Source organism: Zingiber officinale, chromosome 1A (assembly GCF_018446385.1).
Source record: "Zingiber officinale cultivar Zhangliang chromosome 1A, Zo_v1.1, whole genome shotgun sequence".
In the NCBI taxonomy this organism is placed as follows: Eukaryota; Viridiplantae; Streptophyta; class Magnoliopsida; order Zingiberales; family Zingiberaceae; genus Zingiber; species Zingiber officinale.
Genome location: NC_055987.1, coordinates 9,076,509 through 9,098,918, shown reverse-complemented (window position 1 = coordinate 9,098,918; position 22,410 = coordinate 9,076,509). Strand labels below are relative to the sequence as shown.

Genomic DNA, 22,410 nt, shown 5'->3' with positions numbered 1-22,410 from the left:
TGGTTGAAATGGGTGAAACATCTCGTTCTATCTGACGATCGGCATCGGCACGATCCTGGCACCAGACGTGACGTGTTGCACGATCCCGTGACAGCAGCGGAGGGGTCGCTCGATCTCGCAACAGCAGCGGAGAGGTTACATAACCCATCCACTGCTGCCGTGGAGACGTCGTGTGACCCTACGACCGTTGCAGGGATCGCATGATCACCGTGGTTGTGCTATAGGAGTCATGCGATCCCTGCGCCCATGGCTGAGGGGTCGTGCAACCCCGCGGCAGCACTGAAGTCGCGCGAGCTCGCGAGTGATATCGGATTTCGATTTTTTTAATTAAATTTAGATTAATTATTTTAATCAACTTCTAACTATAATAGAAATAATCTAAAGAGATTTTATTAAATCCTAATAAAATTATTTAATTAATTTTATATTTCATTTATTTTAATTTAAAAATTATAATAAAATTTTTATTTATTTATCGATCTATTTTCATTTTTTTTAAAAAAAATATTTATGTTAAATATTTTATTTTTTTAATTAATATATTTTATATTTAAAAAATATGGTATGGCACAATACGATATTAAAATCGTATTCTTTTGATCCTTGATAATGAAATCGTATTCTTTTGATCCTTGATAATCAATTACGGCATGGATCAAAATTTTAAATCTGGTTAAGTACGATAGAATTTATGTGCTTTCATGAAATTCTCCTGTAGCATGCTCCGTGGTTAATGAATCTATATAAGTCTCCTTCCTTTGAGAATTTTCACCTTGGATTTTGTTTTTTTTGATAAATTTCTATGTCAAGGTTATTTGCAGCTGTTTAGTGCCAGTTCCCTTTTAGGTTTTGTGCAAAGGAGTCAAGTATAACTGTTTTTATGTGCTTTCATGAAATCTCCTGTGGGCATGCTTGGTGGTTAGTAAACAAACAAGAGTCTGCTTGTTTTAAGAACTTTTTTTTCCTCTTTTGTAATGGGTAGATAAAAGTTTCTTGAAGTTTTTTTTCTTTACATATTTAATTGGTGGGTGAAATTTCTTTTGCTATATAGTGTAGGATATTTCCTCCCTTCCCTTTTTTTCATTGCTTCCCCTCATCTCAATACTTAATCCTTTCATCACAATGCAGACACAATTGCTTAATCCTGCCATGGAATTTTTCATTCATATCTAGGTTTGCAATTTGATGATCAACTGTCACTAGCTTGTCTGCTGCTGTTTTATTTTTATATGACCAAGATTCAGCACTCCTGAATTCAGTTATAAACGTCTAATGGCAATTTTAGCTGAAGTGCAACCATAGCACTCGCATTTTACTTGTCCAGAAAATTGTACAAATTCTTCTGATACTACCAAATGCTTAGGAGCATTATTGTGGCTGAAAAGTGGAAACACCTATTCTTGTGACAAAATGGAGAGTTAAACAAAACATTATCATCCTGCTGTTTTCTCGATGATACCAGTTGATTACTGATGAATACTAGTAGATAACAAATTACTTATTTACATATCTATACATGATAACGGTTGACCATTATGGATCATTCCTGCAGATCTAAAACGTAGTGAAAGATTAGATAGATTATATCGGTGAAATATTTTCTAAAAGGTATTTACTAAAAACTGCAGGCAAAATTATTCATAGCATGATCACTTATATCACCGTTACTGTCTTTGAGTCAGATTTATACCAACTAAATCCACTCTCAGATCTACCCAGTCTTGAGCTATTGGCAGATAAGGGGCCAGGCCTGGCTTATTCTCCCGTCAAAACTCAGGTGAGGATTTATGTAAACGATGAATTAGCAAAATCTTATCCGGTGATCAGGGTTCGTAGCTCACGATCATCCATTAACTACCATCTCCCACCCAAGTAAACAATTTTCGAGGGCATTATATTTTCTTATCAGAATTATCCGTTTCATTCTGGAGAGTTATGGGTCCTAGATAGGACTGTAAATAAATCGAGTCGAGTTGAGATAATCAAATCGAGTCGAGTCGAGTTTAAAATGAATTAAGCTTTTGAAATGAATGTTCAAACATGACTTGTTTAATTTTTACGAGCTTGAGCTTATTTGAAACTTGACTTGAGTTTGATTTATTTAAATGTTATCAAGTTCTCAATTCAAGCTTGACTTGAGCTTGGTTCAACCTTGGTTCGAGCTTGGTTCAACCTTGGTTCGAGCTTGGTTTGTTTAGATGTTATCAAACTCTCAACACAAACTTGTTTGATTGTTTGAAACTTTTAGTTGTTTGATTGATTATGAAGTTTGATAATTTAAATTTATTTATTTATTTATTTTATTATTTATTCAGCATATTAAAAAGAATTTTATTAATAAATATGATTCATAAATATTGTTCACGAACGTTAAAGCTTGTTTGTTTAATTAATTTTATGTATATTGAACGAATATAATCAAGTTCTTATCAAGCCGAACACCAAACTTATTTACGAACATTTGGTTCATTCGCAACCCTAGTCCTAGAAGAGGCTCGACCGATTTTATAAAAAATCAATTTGAGATATTCTATTTAAAACTTTTATTTTAAATTTTAGATAGGATAATTAAAAAAATTTTATAGTACTATTCTATTCAATTTTTTAAATTATGTTTTTATAAATAGTATTCCTTTAAATTTGGGATATGGATTTCATTTCTTAAATATTATAAAAATAAAAAGAAATAAGAAATGTATTTAAAATAGATATTTAAATTTAATAAAATAAATTTTTTTATTTTAATTTATATATTTTAAATAGAAAAAGTGGTGTGGAGGCTGTCAACTAAGCAATTTGTCGAAGATATTATACCAGAAAAGGAAACAAATAACTAAATGCTGATTAAATAAATATTAGGAGAGGAGAACACAGACCGTATCGTCTTCCGCTCCCTCTTCTTCACATTGAGAAGGCTTTCTCTCGGGCGGAGCGTCAAATTCGAGGTTGAAACTTCGCCTCCTTCCCTCTAGCTTTGCGGCGAAAGCATCTGTGCATTAGCCGCGGCGCGCTTGAAATTCTGAGAATTGGGGGAACGTTCTGCCAGGTCTTGGTGTTGATGGGAGCCCGCGTGAACGCGGACGGGACGAACGGCGGTCCCTTACCTGCTGGAAGCGGTGGAGGTGGTTCATCAGCTTTAAGAAACTCTACCGATGGTACCGCGGCGGCGGCGCAGGCGCTGAAGCATAACCCTGGGTTGTCGATTGAGTGGTCCGCCGAGGAGCAGGCGACCTTGGAAGAAGGGCTTAGCAAGTTAGTATATTGGACTTTCCTTGCGAGTATAATCCTTATAGTTTGCGGAGTTTTTTTTTCCTGTTGGAGTAAATAGTTTATTAGATCCAGAAAATTAGCTGTTTGGATTGGATGATTCTAGATAATTATGCTTTGAAGTTTTTAAAACGAACAAACTATTATCAGATTTATATTTGTGGTGGAAGTATGTGAAATTTTATATATAGACTACGCACAATCTTTTCTTGAATATAGTGAGAGCTTTTGCATCGTGTTTTCTCATTCATTTGGAAATAGTATAGTGTTCTTGATCCCTTGCAAGTGGAACGAAGATTCACTGGAAACATCGGCAGCTGTGACAACTTTCTGTAACGAATTTCATCTCTCCCCTCTTTAATTACCATATTGACGCCGAGCAGAATATAGATTATTCTGGGACGTGAAGTTACAGAGGAATTAAGAAGAAACAAGAGAGAAATAACGAAATAAGAAGTAGCTCAAGATAGGTTTTAAAAAACTTTCTTGAGAAAATAAGAGCGGGAAATAAAGAACAAAAGAGATGTAGCCGTAACGTGGCTTAAGCGAAACCAATTGATTCAATATCAAAATAACTTGTCCCCAAACACCATCTAAGCATAGGTTTATATAGCTCTCAAAACCCTCAAAAAAAAAAAAAAAACAGAAAAATAACCAACTAGATTTATTCCTTAAGATTTAGGATAAATTAACTATCAAGACTCGGTTCCTAAGATTTAGGATAAAATTAAATATAAAAAATAAACTAAACTTAATTAACGGATAACTACTTAAAAAAACCCCAATTTTGGATTCTCTCTTGCATCAGTCGCCTGGAGTTGAAGAGAACTCGTCCTCGAGTTTAAGGTGGGTGTATCCGACTCCAAAGCACAATGACTTAGGTGTTTTACATTAAAAACATCAGAAGTTTTTAAATGGCTAGGAAGTCGCAACCTGTAGGCATTGTCATTAATTTTTTCTAGTATCTCGCAAGGTTCAATCTTTCGATCTTTGAGCTTGCTGTATTCACAAACAGGGAACGATCACGAATTAATACAGCCCAAACTATATCACCAAGGTCAAAAGAACCTGACGTTGATGCCGATTTTCCCTTGTATTCGGTGTTGCTTTCTTGAATAACTTGCTTAACCTGCTCATGAATAACTCAAAGATGCATGGCCATCTCCTCTCCTCAGTCTTGGGGTTAGTTTGTTCGGGACGCGAAATAGAGTCTAAATCCAGTACCCCAGATGAGTTTCGTCCATAAACAACTTCGAAAGGACTCAAACCGGTGATCCTGTTCTTTGATCTATTGTATGCGAATTCTGCTTGAGGTAAACTAGATTCCATTGCTTCGGTTTGATTACTGTGAGACATCTCAGAAGATTTTCTAAGCTCTGATTCACTACCTCGGTCTAACCATCCATCTGAGGGTGATAGGCGCGGTTGAAGTTTTGCTTCGTCCCTAGCTTTCCCCATAAAGTCTTCCAAAATTGTCTGACAAATTTAGTATCACGATCCGAAGTAATAGTTTGAGGAATACCGTGTAAACGCACAATCACTTTGAAGAAGAGAGTGACAATCCAAACAACATCCATGGTTTTTTTGCATGCCACAAAGTGAACCATCTTATCTTGGAGAATCGGTCCACCACAACGAGAATAGAGTCTACGGTCCGTTGGGTGCGGGGTAAACCCAATACGAAATCCATGCTAACCTCATACCAAGGTGCTTCGGGAATTGGTAAGGGAGTATACAAACCAGCATTGGTGAGGGTTCCCTTAGATTACTGACAAACAAAGCAACGGCTCACGAAATGAGCTACATCACTGGTTAGCTTGGTCCAATAGAAGTCGGAAGAGATGAAGGCTAATGTCTTGTCTCGGCCAAAGTGTCATTCGTTATGCAATTCACTGATCATGTGCTGCCTTAAGGAACAGTCTGGAATGCACAATCGTAGTCCACGAAATAGATAACCATTGTGCAAAATAAAGTCGTTGTGAAGTTCATTAGTTACCTCCTGAAATATTTTGCCAAAGGAGGGATCATCAACATACATATCTGAGAAAGATCCAAAGTCGGTAACCTTAATCCCATGGTAGTAAGTAGGGAAGAGACTGCACAAGGGCTCATACTCTCATGAGTGTAACCTTGTCTCAATAGCTCCACAACTTGTCATTGTAGTTTTTCAGCATCCTTAGGGCTAACACGGTATGCCGGCCAGTTAGGTAAGATTGACCCCGGAACGAGGTCAATCTGGTGTTGAATGTCTCTCCTAGAGGAAAGTCCCGGAGGAAGGTCTTCAGCCATCAAATTAGCAAAAGTTGGATAGGAGTTGTTGCACCTCAGCTGGTAGATCTAAGTCTAGGTCTATTTATTGCTTTTGTAAGGAAGCAAAGTATAGACCATGTCTTCGTGCTTTATCTTGTTCAAAAATCTGGACATAGAAAGTAGTGTAGAGTTATTAGTTACCAAATCTGAAGGGATTCCATCTCGTCCAGACTCCGAATAGAGTTGCCACGTTAGAAGACCACGAACTCATCATCTTCCTTGTAAGTAGCCTTGATCGTCCTTCTTTTAGATTCAAAAGGAAAGTTGGTAGCTTTATTTTCTTCTCGTAACAACTCCAAGGGGAACATAGCCATGTTGGATGGTACGAGATGATTGTATCACTAGATGCTCCTGCATCAAACACCCTAGGTTTAAAAGAACTCATCCTCGAGTTCTAAATAATGTCTTCAACATCCATAGTCTCCCTTTTCTTCGCATTGTCTTCCGATACGGCACAAACTGCATTCTCAAATAAGACCAAAATCTCATGGTCATCACCATAGAGTACCTCGTTAACTTTATCATCGAATATCAGTTCGCCTAGTGCTTCGATCTCGTCTTTGTCGTAAATTAGATCACCGAATAATTCGATCTTGTCGTCGTCTTCGCTGCCTCCTGCAATTGGATGATCGAGAGAGTAGGACTAATCGTACTCGTTATTGTCGAGGTCCGCATCCTCATGGTTGTCTCCGCCGCCGTGAGAGGAAGGGGGGACGTAGAGGCACTGAGAGTTGGTGTTCTCTCGAAGTTGTAGGTGGTGGGGTGGTTGAACCCGTATTTCTCGAAACCAAACTTGTGCTTGGACAACTCTTTTCGATTGGAAATTAGAGATTTTTCAAAAGGGGAATAAAGGAACTTACGATATTTACATTCTCGTGTCGCTAGACGTTAAGATAATTTTGTGACTTGTCTCTGTAGATACTGAATCTCGTCTTGGGTGCTACAACCACAATGTGAGGCTTCCTCAGCAGGAACCTGCCTTTCACGATCATGACCACATCTACGACGACCCTCCATTGGATCTTAATGAGTTCTGATACCAACTGAGGCCGAGTAGAATATAGATTATTTTGGGGCGTGAAGTTACATAGGGATTAAGAAAAAACAAGAGAGAAATAACGAAATAAGAAGTAGCTCAAGATAGGTTTTAAAAATCCTTCTTGAGAAAAGAAGAGCGGGAAATAAAGAACAAAAGAGATGTAGCCGTAATGTGGCTTAAGCGAAACCAATTGATTCAATATCAAAAAAACTTGTCCCTAAACATCATCTAAGCATAGGTTTATATAGCTCTCAAAACCCTAAAAAAAAAATAATAGAAAAATAACCAACTAGATTTATTCCCTAAGATTTAGGATAAATTAACTATCAAGACTCGTTTCCTAAGATTTAGGACAAAATTAAATATAAAAAATAAACTAAACCTAATTAACGGGTAACTACTTAAAAAAACTCCAATTTTAGATTCTCTCCTGCATCACATATGGCGCTTATGAAGATCCATGTAGATGGTTGAGGAGTTAGGATGATGTACTGCAGTTGTCTAAAAATACAATGTGTCTGTTCAAGCAAATTATATGGTCCTTGATTTGAGTGGATCAGGGCAAGAACCCATGTTTGTTCCTGTTTTGATGACATTGCTTGTGTCTGAGACTCTGAAGCTCTACATTGAAAAGGATTGGTAGGATGAGAAACTAATTTATCTTTTTGGCGATATATTAATGGTTGCACCTTGTCCAACTTGGTATTTACATTAGTCAAAGTGGATTTATCCTGGTATCCTGATAGACGTTGATGAAAACATTCATTTCTATATCATAAACTGCCCATCCAATTTGGGTGGAAAAGGCTGCACTGGAGATTAAAAAACCAACTTAAAAAATCTGATTTTTTTTTTACTATCTATTTATGATTAATGCTTTTAGTAAATAAAGTTTAAAATTTTCCTCCTTTCCCTCCAAGGAAACAATCAAATGAAAACTATTTCATAATTAATTTACTATGAGTTTTCTTCTCCTACTCCCTGATTGTTTCCTTCCTTTGTAGGAAACAAGGCCTGTGTTTGCCTTGCTTTTACTCAAGGTTCCATTGATGGATTTGCAGGTATGCTTCTGAAACAATTCTGATCTGCTATGCAAAAATTGCCATGAAATTGCATGACAAGACAGTTCGTGATGTGGCTATGCGGTGTAGATGGATGACGGTAAGTATGATATAAAAGCTTGATGTATGCTTAATAATTTTGCAGAATATGCATGCCTTTCTATGCTTGTAACTGTAAACATGTAACATCATTTTTGTATTTAATGAATATTGTTCTGATTCTTCAGAAAGTAACTTCTAGAAGAAATAAACATCAGAAATTCCATTAATTTGATGATTTTGTGGAAATATTACCCTTTTATTGAATTGAGAAAGCATATATTGCATGCAGACAAGGACAAATGTTTTCAATAACTGGTATTTTTCTCTCTTTTTTCTGTGTACATGTTTTGAGGTTCAATTCTCTTCTTCTTGGGACCACATTTTATTTGACAGTTCTGGATGTTAAATAGCATTGGGTTACTTTTTATTGGCATTGGAAACACAACACACTATGATTGGGTAACATTTCACAATTTAATGAATGTTCTACCTATTTGATAGAGTGGTTAAGGGATTATCTATGGTTAAACCCTTAATAACTCATCAATAGATACCCTTTTGGTAAGAATAGGTTATCTGTATGGGCTTGGATGTTGTTAGTTGGACATCTTGTTTGGGCTAACGGATTTATAATTCTTAATTTCTTGGCATGGATTAAGGGTGCTAACAGAAAGGAGTGGCAAACCTGTTTAACACTGTAAAATAAGCTTCGTTTGAAAATTCTTGTAAGGGCCATAAATGTTTCATGTAAGCTTTCTGTTTGTCTATACAGGGGTGCACCTGCTTGTCCTTACTCTTTATCTGATTGTATTATAGAAAATGCTGTTAACATGGCTCGAAAGTTTACTTTTAGCACTTCCATTAGCAATTTGCAAATCATTTTCCATACACAAAATTGAACAACTTGTTTTCGGAGCATAGAATGTTTTGATTAGTCTATCTGTTGAAAGATTAACTTGAGGTTTATGTTCCTTGGTGATAGAAGAAGAGCAAAAATTCTGTCACTAAAACTTAATTATTTATCACTAAAAGTTTTAGGGATGATAATTTTATTAGTAGATTTGTTGACCTAAGTGAAGGGGAGCCTTGGCACAACGATAAAGTTGTTGTCATGTGACCAAAAGGTCACGGGTTCGAATCCTGGAAACAACCTCTTGCAAAAAGCAGGGTAAGGTTGCGTACAATGAATCCTTCCCCGGGACCCCGCATGGCGGGAGGTTCGTGCACCGGGCTGCCCTTTTTATTTGTTGACCTAAGTCCTGTATTTAGTAACATTTTTTTCATCAATAATAGACTATATTTTTAGAATATTGCTAATAAATGATACAATAGTTATAAAATCCAATTCATCATTTATGAATTAAGATAATAGCTTTCAAGTAAACATTTTCAACTGTGGCTATGGCTTTTTGGTTAATAAAGATGTTTCTTTTCTTCAGAAAAAGGAGAACAGCAAGAGGAGGAAAGAAGAGCACAACCTGGCAAGAAAAAGCAAAGATAAAAAGGTGAATTACCTATAGCATATACTCACTCATATATTTATGTGGTTATGCTATTAAAAGTAACTGGAATTTTCAATGTATCATATTGTTGTATGGATATTTTTTTTTTGAATAATCACCACTTCCAGTATGTTAAGAATTATTTTCATGTGTTGGTTAAGTTTGATCAACTTTCATTTTTTTATAAATTGTTCTCATTATGGATCTACATATATATGGAAACTCTGAGAATCCTAACCATTTCCAATCCCATGTCAGTTTGGCATTAGAATGATAAAAACTTTCACTGCCAACCATTATCTTTCTTTTCTGTTTTCATGCTATCTTGTTGTGCCCGTGCCACTACTTTCCCTCTTAATTTTGGGTGACTAGTTGATAGATGCTATCCTATCCGTCTCTTGACTCTGGATTTGTGTTGCTTCTTCCATTGGCATTGCTATGGTCAGTATGAAAGTTTTTGTTTCTTCTGAAGTTACAACTCGCCTATCTACAGATGCTTTTGAGCAATTATCCTAGTGGTGGTTGTGGTGATGGGCAAATCCCTTTTTCTCCTTGCACTCTTTGTTTTTTGATCTAATCCAAGGTTTACAATATTGTTTGTGTTGGGGTTTAGATCGAATGATACAATTTGTCATCAAACTGTGCACACACTTTGACACACATTGAAGTGTGCCAAGATGAGTTTAAATAAGTTTTACTTCTTTCAACCTTTTCTATTTATTTGATTTACTTCCAAAAATAAGTTTGTAGCAATCAGATAGTAAGTAAAACTTTTGTGCAGTACTGAGCATTCTTCAACATGTGACAAAGCCTATGAGATAAATTCGAAACGGTTGTACTCATTCAATCTCCTTATGCTTATATTTTACTTTTAAAAAATTGACTATATTGATTAGTTAGTTGAATAATAGTTTTACTTAATTATTTATTGTAATGCATATCGAGATGATTTTTGATAAGCTTACTTCTTTAATTCTCATCCACTTAACTTAGTGGCTTTTAGAAATACGACTTAGATAATCAATTAAATTAAAAGTTTAGAAATAAAAAATAAAAAATATCTTTAAGTTCATCAGAATTCATCTTGACACATTTAAACATGTGCAGAAGTGAGTCAATGCATGCCTTCTGTTAGCATGGTATGATACCATTGGAATGAGTAGCATGGTTGGTACGGGAGAGAAGATGCATGCTGACCAGTATTAAGAACTTAGAGGACAATATATTTCTGGCATGACATGAGATTCCAAACCATACATGTCGGTAGTTATTTTGTATCTTTCAATGACCATAACTGCTTTCAATGACCATAACTGCTATGTAAACTTAATCTGCTTTGTCTTGGATATTTGCAAAAAAAAAAAAAAAAGAGAGAGAGAGGGTATTTTGTGTTCCAGATCCTTGGGAATGCCATGTTATTTACATTTAAAACCTTCTCCTACTCTGGTTAACCTATGAGTCTTGCATTGCTTTAATATATATTTGATGAAACTTGTTGAAGGATCCACGGGGACTTGTAATGGGCTTTCATCGTTTGGAAGAATGTGGACATCTGTGTCTAATTACTTCTCTAAATCTGCCATCTGATTTTTTATTGTCATTCTCACAGGAGAGGGTTTCAGATGCTTCTGCAAAAGCGCTAAGCTACATTGGAACACGTCCTAATGTTCCTACATATCCACCGCCAATGCTCCCAGTTGATGATGATGACATTGCTTATAAAGGTTCTGACATCTTCATTTGTCCATTTCTAATTTTATTGTGGTAATAAGATTTTGACTTGGTTTCCATTTGAAACCATATTTTGATGTTACAGAAATGATTGTGCTTTAATTGATCTAAATGTTACTAGGCATGTAGTCTTGTATGAAGTTCAATGGAGAGATAACATCTATGTAGTTGACCACAAATAGTTAGGACAAACATTTGATAACAACAAATCATCTTTGTTTTGGACATTAATTTAGTAGCATAAATGATTACTAATATTTGGATTAATATATTTACTTCAAGCACTGTAGAGTAGTACTTCATGAGGAATACATTTTTATGTACAGATATTGGTGGACGAACAGGAGAGCTTCTTGAGAGTAATGCAGAGGCCTTCAGTAAAATATCAGCAAATTTTACTAACTTAAAGGTGTGTATATTCTATGTTTCAGTTTTGTTTGGTTCTTTGCTGCGTCTAACAAAGTGGAATCACTAATCACTAACGTTTGTGTGGGCATAGCTTTTGTTGTAATTGGACTACTAGTTTTCTGCAGAGTTATCTAGCCTCAACTTCTATGCATAGATTTGGCTATGATGAACATAACGAACCATGTTTCTTTCCTACTGCAGATACAAGACAACATCAACCTGTTTTGCCAGACACTGGACAATATACTATCAGTCTTGAAAGAGTATGTTCTTTTGCCCGAGAGATTTTTGTTTTTTGCACTATGTTTTCAACCTTTTCGTGGTAATTTTTAGAATATACAGGAATGTGTAAGGATCTCGAGCGCAAAACAAACACAAGCGCAGCGGAATATATTTTTCGAGATCCTTCCGGAAGATCTAAGCGAAGGAAATCGTATACTAGCTGTGATGAGAGTTATATCTTTGTTGCATAAACACGAACTCCCGATGACAACTTTGTCCTCATTGGATCTCAGCACAATCAAGTATTCATGCCTTTTTCGGTATTCACACGAACACGTTCGGTCCGCCTTACGAACTCACAAACTTGGAGAAGAAAACCACCTAAGGTTGTGCTAGCAACCTTTTTAGGGAGTTTCGGCCAAAGGTGGAAGAAGAAGAAGAAGAAGAAGAAGAAGAAGAGCAAGAACACAAGTCTTTTCATGAAATGAATCAAAACCTTTTTGTACTCATTCAATCAAACGTCTTAATGTCAATTGTCTTAATTGACATTAATATTTGTCTTCATCCAATGCATCATCAATTTAAAATTGACTACCTTTTTACTCTTCATCCAATGCATGATCAATTCTAAATTGAACATTTCTCTTCCTTGATGAATTCAAATTCATCGAGTCACTTAATGAGTCTAACTCATTAATCCCTATCAATCCGAATTGACTCAATGAGTCTAATTCGAATTAGACTCAATCCAATAGTTGGATCCAATTGAGTTTAACTCACTGAGTTTAATTCAGATTAGACTTAATCCAATGATCCCATATGAACCCATCTCCAAATTAACATGTTCTTTGTGTGTGTGACCAATAGGTTCTCGTAACGTTAGCAATGTCTCTAAAACCATTTTAGATTCATAAGTAATGAGTGACATCTACCAAAGTATCATTGCTATCCAACTGATGAGAATGTCAAGATCCAACTTAACCTTTTTGTGTCTATTATCTTGTATGACTCAATTCTTCTATCCTTGATATCTAGATTGATCAATGAGACATAGATTGTGTCATCCTCTTATCAATTTTTGTATTTCTTGATCTCTAAGTAGACATAGTTAATCAAATAAGCTCAATATCGCATATTGACTCATTCGAGTATGATCATGCATTCTTGTGTCCTACTAATCAATGGGTTACAGATATCGCTTCCGTCATATGAAAGGGATAGATCCCATCTACATCACTCATATCCCTCCGCATAACTTATTGCATACCCAATGATCGACTTTATAGTCCACATTATTACAGGTGACGTTTGCCGATCCGAGGCATGGTCAACCGGTGGATCGTACGACGGAAGTTTCTACTATCTTGTCAGGGATATGCATATCCTGTTAAGGTATGATGTCAGAGACACTTTCTTGATAGGTCCTTTCATATGACAAATTGGAGAACGTGCCTACTACCTTTGGAGAACATGCACACGCCTTGAGAAGCATGCATGTCACCCACTAGAGCACTATATAAAAGGGTCCATACACCGGCGGAGGTACGCGTTATTCACTATTCATATCTGTGTCTATTGTTGCTCCGTCTTTTTCCTCTTTCCGATGACTGACTTGAACATCAGAGGGCCAATGCTGGGGACCCCTTCCCTGGCTCGGCACTGACGTTTCTTGTACTTGCAGAGCGAAACGAGGTCCACATCTAGTCAACGTAGAAAACACATCCCCAGCCAGCCATCTTCTCGATTTTCGGACAGGATCATATATATAAAATGACAATAGAAGAGAGAATAGGAAATTAATAGCGAATTGGGAAGTAATTATTTTGTTCGACACAGTTGTTTATTTTGAATAAGTTGTGAAAGTTGTTCCACATTCCTCCTAAGCTAAGGAATATTTATTTTCCATTCATAGCTTGACTATAAGATCATGAAATCTAGAACTGTTTAGTTCATTGTTAGCGCATTGACCAATTGTAGTTCTAAAGGGACATGACATACACATTAATCCTTTCTCCAATTTTTTCTTGATGAAATATCTATCAATTTTAATACGCTTAGTCTGACCATGTTGAATAGGATTATGAGCAATATTGATAATTGACTTATTGTCATAATAAAGTTTCATGGGGTATTCCTATCTGATTTTCAAATCATCTAGAATAATCTTCAACCAGAGTAGTTCATGTTATTCTTGAGTAATGATCCTAAATTTTGATTCTACAGATGATCTTGCCATCACATTTTGTTTCTTACTCATACATGTCGCCATATTACCACCAAGGAAAGTATAATATCCTGTATCTGATCTTCTATTCACTAGAGAACCTACATCTGTGTAAGCTTCTAAAGCTAGCGTTTTATTTTTCTTGAACAAAATTCCCTTTCCCGGAGTGTCTTTCAATTAATGTAATACTCGGTAAGTAGCTTGGAGGTGAGATTCTCTTGGATCATGCATGAATTGGCTGATTACACTCACAACATATGTTATGTTTGGACTAGCATGAGCAAGGTATATGAGCTTACCAACCAACCTCTGATACATCATTTTGTCCACAGTTGGTTCTTCCTTAGCTTTTCCTATTTTGTGATTTGGATCCATTAAATTAGAAATCGACTTACACCCAATCTTCCTTGTTTCAGCTAATAGATCAGTCACATACTTCTGTTAAGAAATAAAAATTCCTTTGATAGATTATGCTAACTCAATACCAAAGAAGTACTTCAATTTGCCCAATTCCTTTATTTCAAACTCCTCTATCCATTTCTGCTTTAGATCATGTTTTTCTTTTTCATCATTTCCAGTTAAATGCTATCATCTACATAGACTAGAATGATGCTTAACAAAGAAAGTATGACCCCCTTGGCTTTGGTTATACCCAGACTTCTTCATGACTTTTACAAATCTTCTAAACCATGCCCTAGGAGATTATTTTAGACCATAAAAAGTCTTCCTTAATTTACATAGTATGTTATCAATATCCCCTGCAAATTCTAGTGGGAGGTTCATATAAATTTTGTCATCTAAATCTCCATGGAGAAATGTATTCTTCACATCATACTCTAGGAGTTGTTAGCTGAAGTGTGCAATCAAAGATAGAACTCTGATAGTATTCATTTTTACAACTAGAGCAAAAGTTATAATATACCTCATATGTTTGAGTATAACTTTTTGCCACCAACAGAGCTTTATATTTCTCAAAAGATCTATCTACTTTGTATTTTAGTGTAAAAATCTACCTACAATCAACAATGTTCTTCCCCTTTAGCTTCTCAACAACCTCCTATGTCTTATTCTTTTCTAATCCATCCATTTCCTCCCTCATGGCATCCCTCCATTCCCTTTTTGGCAATGTCTTTAAACAGTATTGAGAATAATCATGGTAATTAGATTCACAATGAATCTTTTGTGGGCTTGTGATGATAGATGTTTAAGAGAAACATAGTGAGATAGAGGGTAGAGAGAGTGTTTGGTGCATTCTCTAGTACCTTTTCTAACATCAATGGGAAGGTTAAGGCTATATGTTAAGTTAGTGGATGATTCAATAGGTTGTAAAGGTGAGTTAGATCTTACAATGATCCCAGTGTGGTTGAGGTTCTTGGACTTGTATTGCTTCTAGAGCGACCTTCCTCCTTCAATACACTTAAGGAATACTTGGACTATCACAAGAAACACTGGATGGAAAGGAAGATGGAGGTGACTCACTAGATGGAATAGGAATAGAAGGTGATTCAGAAGATCAAGAGCATTAATAAGTTCAAATGACTCGGAAGCATTATTTTCTGTCACCGAAATCTCCCCCCGAAGATAGGACTTGGAGAAGAACGGGGTATGTTCAAAGAAGGTAGCATTAGCCGAGATGTAAAACTTTTGAGATGAAGGGTGGTAACGCTTGTACCCTTTTTGAGTGGATGAGTATCCAAGGAAGACACATTTGATGACACGAGAGTCTAGTTTACCTTGTAGTGGACCATGGATATGGATAAAAGCAGGTCATCCAAAAATTCTAGGAGTAAATCTATTTATGGTTCAGAAATGAAGATAAAAATCGTTGAGCAGTTGCATGAGACTCTTATTATCTAAGATACGTGAGGGAAATTTGTTTATCATATATGTGGCATTAAAGGATAATCTCTCTCCAATAGGATTTAGGTATATTGTTGTAGAAAAGAATGACACGAGTAGTGTTGAGTAAATGCCCATTTTTCTTTTTGTTATTCCATTCTATTGGGGTGTATGAACACATGATGAATCATGAATAATCCCCAGAAATTAGAAGTAGGAGGACAATGTTTGGTTGAAGTAATCTTTAGCGTTGTCGGTCCTAAAACTTTTGATTTTCACTTTAAATTGATTTTGATTCATTGAGTGAGAATTAGGAATAATAATACGGACATCATATTTTTGTTCGAGGAGAAACAACCATGCAACTTGGGTGCAATCATCAATTAAGGATACAAATCATCATGTCCCTGAAACATTGGGAATATTAGAAGGACCCCGCATGTCACTATGAATTAAATGAAAGGGAGAAACTTCTTTTATTGCTAATAGGAAAGCGTACACAAGAATGTTTTGTCAATTGTCAATTCGCAAACATCACATTAAAATTTAGAAATATCTAATCCTTCAAAAAGATGTGGAAACATGACCTTTAAAACTCTAAAAGAAGGATGACCAAGACGTTTGTGATACAATCAAATATTATCTTTGTTGGAAGAATTGTGAAAGGATAAAGATCAATTAGTCTTCATAGTGAACTCAAGGTAGTAAAGGTCACTATATTCCTTAGCAAGTTCAATCCTCCTTCTCGAGTCCTAATCTTGGAAAACACAACAAGGAGGAGAAAAAATGACATGACAGTGAAGTTCTGTAATTAATTTTTGAGCGGAAATAAGGTTGGTCGACAATTTTGGTACATGAAAGACGTTTTAAGGATAAGGCTAGCAGTAAGGTGAACATTTCCCAAACCAGCTAAAGTAGCTAAAGATCCATTAGCTACTACAATTTTTTTGTTGCTTGGGCTGAGATTACAAGTGTAAAAATTTTGAGAATTGGGAATCACAGTCTATTATTCATAAGTTATTAAAAAAAATGTTTGAGGTATTCATACAAAAAGGGAGTGAGGAGATACATGAAAGAGTCAAAGAGCACACGCTAGATGGTTTATCAAGAGAACTCAACAATTCTCGAAATTTCTCAATTTTTATATTATTGAATCCATCGAAGAAATGTAGAAATGTAGAATCAGCCATGATAAAGACATGCAGAAGCAGAGAATTAGCAATGAAGGCTTAATGCTATGATACCATGTGGAAAAAATTGATGTCTCGAATTGTATTACATTTAGAATGAGAATACCTATTATATATAAAATTACAATAGAAAAGAGAATAGGAAACTAATAATGAATAGCGAACTAATTATTCTATACATAGAAAATTAATATCTTTCTAAAATTAATATCTTTCTAATTACATTTCTTGTTTTTCTACTTTGTGCTCATCGCTATTACTATCATACTTATTCAAACTGTCACAGTTGTTCGACAAAACTGTTTATTCTGTAAAAGCTGTGAATGTTTTCACAGTTGAACATAGTTTTGATCGATTGACTGATGTTGGATTGTTGCAATATACGGGCATCCTTTCTTTTTGGTTTTCCTTGTTGCTCCCTCTTTCTTTTTCATGTCAACCAGTACAGATCCAAGTTAACACACTAACTCCACACGAGCTGGAAACTTACGGATAAGATTTGAGATTGAACATGTAGAAGTGGATGTGTGAGGTCACTAGATAATGTAAATTACTAAAAGTATTTTCTGTGGTTACTTGAGTGGAATCCAAATAGATGATGAAAGGGAAGGAAATAGATTAAGAAGATATAAATTTCAAGGTACACAAATGTTCAGACAATGGACATATTTCATATTTGGATGAATGAAATTAACCGGAGTTGAAGGAATGGTGTTTGATAATGCAATGTTATCCAATTGACCTGAGTATTAAGGTCTATGTAATGCAACCCAGGTGGTGGGGAACATACGGTTTGTTGGTGTTGAGTGGACACTGTTTATATAAAACAACTTGGTGAAATAAATAAATGGAAGCGGTTATACTTGTTATAAAAACATAATCAGGTTTTACTAAAGTCCTCTCGGGATGGTCTAGTGGTTAGTACATGAGGTGTTGCCACCATGAGGTCTGGGGTTTAAATCTCGGCAAAGCCGAGATAAATGCCTCCCTTATGTATTAGTCATTATTCCAAAGGTTAGCAGTCGTCCGTGATTTACCTCTTCCGTGTTGACCCTATGACAGATTGGCGGGGATGCTAGGGGCGAACGTATTCGCCTTTTGCCATCATGATAAGATTTTACTAGATTTTCACATGTAGTTATATTAATCAACGTTCCCTAATAAGTATATACATCATAATTGCATGTTCATCAAATTTCTAGGCTGAACTTGCCAAACGTTCAAATTCTGACCTCCACGTACAACCAATGTTTTGAAAACCGGACCGGTCACTAAACCGGTGAGGTGATCGGGTTGAGGTTTTTGAGGTTCGACCGGTCGAACCGGTGGTTCAACCGTTTTATATATATATATATATATATATATATATATATATATATATATATATATATCATGCTTCAATAATTAAAAATCATCCTTCAATCCTGGTTGAACTGGCGGTTTTGACTGGATTTGAGTGGTTTTGACCAGTTTTGACCATTTTTTTTTATTTTTTCGGCTTTGATGGTTGACCGGATCGGATCAAGGACCGGTTCGCAGTTCGGCCGGTCGGACCGGCCGGTCCGGTCCGGTTTTCTCAACACTGCATACAACCTAAATTTGTAGGCTTTGAGCATGTATCCGAAGAAACTGAACAGTCTTTCCGTGAATTAAGAAGAAACTGTTCAGAGACAATTACTTAAACTTTCACTTGATATTCTATTTGCTCAGGATATTTATCAAACTAAATTTTTAATCTCGTTGCAGCTTGACCGATATGCCTGAAATAATGAAGCAGATGCCATCACTTCCAGTGAAGTTGAACGAAGAGCTTGCCAAATCGATCCTGCCAAGGCCAAATATGTAGACTGATCCATGGCCACCTCGTTGCTCTGCCCAAGGAAATCAAACACCTTTCTGGTTGAAATAGGCAGTTACTACCAATGGTAATCTATCTGTTGCCCTGGTCGTTGTAATAATGTTAATAATGTTCTTTGGTCAGCTGATTAGTACATATTGTCTACAGATAACCTAAGCAGTCAAGGATTTTTTTTTTTTGTTAGAATTGATGATTAATTAGTCTAATGCACAGTTAGTAAATAGCCTTAACTCTATGTGTTTGTTCTGAAATTGTCAGTGATTAACCAGATTTAGTGGACCTTAATGTTCAAAGGTACCTTTAATTTAATATTGCATCTCTATTTTGTTCCCATTTGCCAGGAGAATTGCAAGAAGATATGTGGTGTCGGAATGAAGGTTTGTAGTTTGTCAATTTATTTTCTTCCAAAATAAAGACTGTTGAACTTATTGTTAAATAAGTGTGTTAAATTACTTTTTTTTAATTGGCCAAATAATAAATGTTTTACGTCATATTGATGGTTTGGTTAAAGGAGACACATATATAATAAATGGCATGAATCCTATTTTGCTCTCAGAACATGCACTATTTTTTTTAATACAGATATGCATCACTTTGATTAATCCTGGAGATGTCTAGTTAAAGTTTTTCATTAGCTGTTAGGATGAATTGGTAAATATTTATGGAGGCTTATTTAAATGATCAATATTCTTAAGTCCGTTTCTTAATGAAGAGAAATAGAACTTATACTATTGTGCAGCCATAAACGGGTCCTTTATCTTGATTTTTAGGCTCTCTTATATCGAATTTTATGTTTCAATTTTTGTGATTATATAACCAGGAAAATTGTCTGAAGTACTTTTTAAACAAATTTGGTTAATATTCGTATGCATCAACTGAGAGTGATAGCTTGCACATCTCCCTGTGCACCAAATCTCCCCATGCATCAATATTGTTATTGGTTTTCTAAAATCACTAAAATAACTTAAATTTTAAAAGGACTATAACTTTTAATTAAAATCGAATAAAATGACGCACAATATATTAAATCAAAGGATCTTTAAAAATCTTCAATTTGATATATTGTCTCATGGTTTAATCTAAATCAAAAGTTATGATCTCTCAAATTTTAAGTCAATAATATATTATTATTGATTTTTAAAATCAGTAACACGAAGACCGGCAACAACGTTGTTGTTGACTTGTACTTTGATAGACTATAACTTGTGATTAGTATTGAACTACATGACAATATATCAAATCGAATCTCATTCAGAGATCTTCGATTTAATATATTGTCTCATGGTCCAATCCAAGATAAAAGTTATGATATCTCAATGTTTAAATTAACAATATGTTATTGTTGATTTTTAAGATCAACAACACGAAGACCAACAACAACGTTGTTGTTGACTTGTACTTTGAGAAACTGTAACTTGTAATTAAGATCAAACTATATAACATAATATATCAATCGAATCTCGTTTAGAGATCTTCGATTTGATATATTGTGTGTCTTGTGGTTCAATCCAAGTCAAAAGTTAACAACAACATTGCTCCTGATCTTCATGTTGTTGATATTAAGAAACCAACATCTTGCTGATTTTAAGAAACTAGTAACAATATGTTGCTGACTTAAATTTTGAGAAACCATAACTTTTAATTCAGATTCAACAATTGGATGCATAATATTTTAAATCTAAGATTTCTGAACGAACTTGGATGTGATATATTGTGCGTCTTGTAATTCAATCTTACCCAAAAATTATTCTCTCTCAAAGTTTAATTTAAGAACAACATTATTGCTGATGTTCGTGTTGCTAATCTTAAGAAACTTAACAAAGTACTGTTAATTTTAAGAAATAATCAATAATATATTGCTAATTTAAATTTTGATAGACTATAAGTTTTTACTTAAATTGGATCACGGGGCATACAGTATATTAAATCAAAAATCTAAAAACAAATTTTAATTTGACATATTGTACGTCTTATGATTCTATCTTAATCAAAAGTTATAATTTTTAAAAATTTAAATCAACAATAATGTTGTTGCACACTAGAAATGAAATTAGAAGCTCACTATAAATAATATGATCTCTCCAATGTCAGGTAATATTATTTTTTTAAAAAATATTTTAGGACCATTTGTCACTTTTGGAATAAAAAATTACTAATGGTTCTAGATATGTCCAAACTCCGAACAGACTTAATAAAAAATGTCATATTATAAAAAATATTAATTTACAACTGTTATACTGTTATGCCCAAAATAATGTCTACATATCTCTATAATAATATAATATTATCAATTTTGGACCTAAACTCTCATGACTTTGCTCTTAGACTCTAACCAAAAGGTTTCATGCCAATGGAGATATCCTACATCCTTTTAACCTTATGATCTTTTCTAAATCTTTCCAATGTGGGACTTTTATTAAATACAAACAATCCCCCCTCAAACGAAGGACCACAATTACTCTCATAGTCTGGGTCTCCCCGCGAGCATTCGGTGACTCTTGACTTACTCCGAGCCTCTCTGCGAGCATCCAGTCATCCTGACCCATTCGTTTCCTCGCAAGTATCCGGTCATCCTTACCTGCTTCAGACCTCCCCGTGAGTATCCGGTCACCTTGACCTGCTCTAGGCCTCCCGGTGAGAATCTGATCATCCTAACCTGCTTCGGGCCTCCCCGTGAGCATCCGGTTACCCTAACCTACTCGCCCCCCTACAAGTATCCAATTACTCTGACATGCTCCGACCCCCCTCCCCCCACAAGCATCCGGTCACCTTGACCTGCTCCGGGCCTCCCCATGAGCATCCTATCACTCATGACCAGCTCCAGGCCTACCCTCAACTTCGTTCAAGGCCACCCCACATTACATCTGGTCTGGACCATGACTTTGATACCATTTATTGTGTCCAAAAGGATATTCATATATCTCCACAATGATATGATATTGTCCACTTGGGTCTAGGCCCTCATGACTTTGCTCTTGGGCTATACCCAAAAGGTCACATGCCAATGAAGATATCCTACATCCTTTTAACCCTATGATCTTTTTCAAATCTTTCCAATATGAGACTTTAATTGAATCCCATCAATTTCCCCTCAAACGAAAGACCACAATTACTCTCATAGTCTGTGTCTCCCTACGAGCATCCGGTCACCCTGACCTGCTTTAGGCCTCCCCACGAGCATCCGCATCCGGTCACTCTTGACCTACTCCAGACCTCACTACGAACATCTGGTCGCCCTGACTCACTCGTCTCCCCGCAAGTATTCGATCACCCTGACCTATTCCAAGCCTCCCCGTGAGTATCCGGGCACCCTGACTTATTCGCCCCTGCAAATATCTGGTTACTTTGACCTGCTCCGAGCCCCCCACGAGCATCCGGTCACCTTGACATGCTCCGGACCTACCCTCAATTTTGTTCAAGGCCACCCCACATTGCATCCGGTCTGGACTATAGCTCTGATATCATTTGTTGTGCCCAAAGGATGTCCATATATCTCCACAATAACATGATATTGTCCACTTTGAGTTTATATTCTCATGGATTTACTCTTGGACTCTACCTAAAAGGTCTTATGCCAATGAAGATATTCTACGTCCTTTTGACCTCATGATCTTTTCTAATATGGGAGTTTGATTGAATCCCAACACATACTATAAAATTAGAATAATAATTTTATTGAGTTTTACAACAATAACAACATACAAAGATAGCACAATA

The 22,410-nt window shown here is 35.8% G+C and overlaps 1 protein-coding gene across 1 annotated transcript; it reads left to right on the top strand.

Moving 5' to 3' along the window:
• Nucleotides 1-2,821: 2,821 nt before the first annotated feature.
• LOC122017463 lies at nt 2,822-19,026 on the top strand. The gene is made up of 8 exons (XM_042575089.1): nt 2,822-2,945; nt 3,047-3,252; nt 7,678-7,777; nt 9,159-9,224; nt 10,831-10,945; nt 11,279-11,361; nt 11,562-11,623; nt 18,582-19,026. Exons 2-8 carry the CDS (start codon nt 3,059-3,061, stop codon nt 18,679-18,681), a joined length of 720 nt encoding a protein of 239 aa, XP_042431023.1. The 5' UTR covers nt 2,822-2,945; nt 3,047-3,058; the 3' UTR covers nt 18,682-19,026.
• Nucleotides 19,027-22,410: the final 3,384 nt, after the last annotated feature.

Coding starts and splice junctions, on each gene's coding strand:
- LOC122017463 (XM_042575089.1), top strand. CDS start 3,059: ATGGGAGCCCGCGTGAACGCGGACGGGACGAACGGCGGTCCCTTACCT. Junction 3,253..7,677: donor TTGGAAGAAGGGCTTAGCAA/GTTAGTATATTG, acceptor ATGGATTTGCAG/GTATGCTTCTGAAACAATTC. Junction 7,778..9,158: donor TGCGGTGTAGATGGATGACG/GTAAGTATGATA, acceptor TCTTTTCTTCAG/AAAAAGGAGAACAGCAAGAG.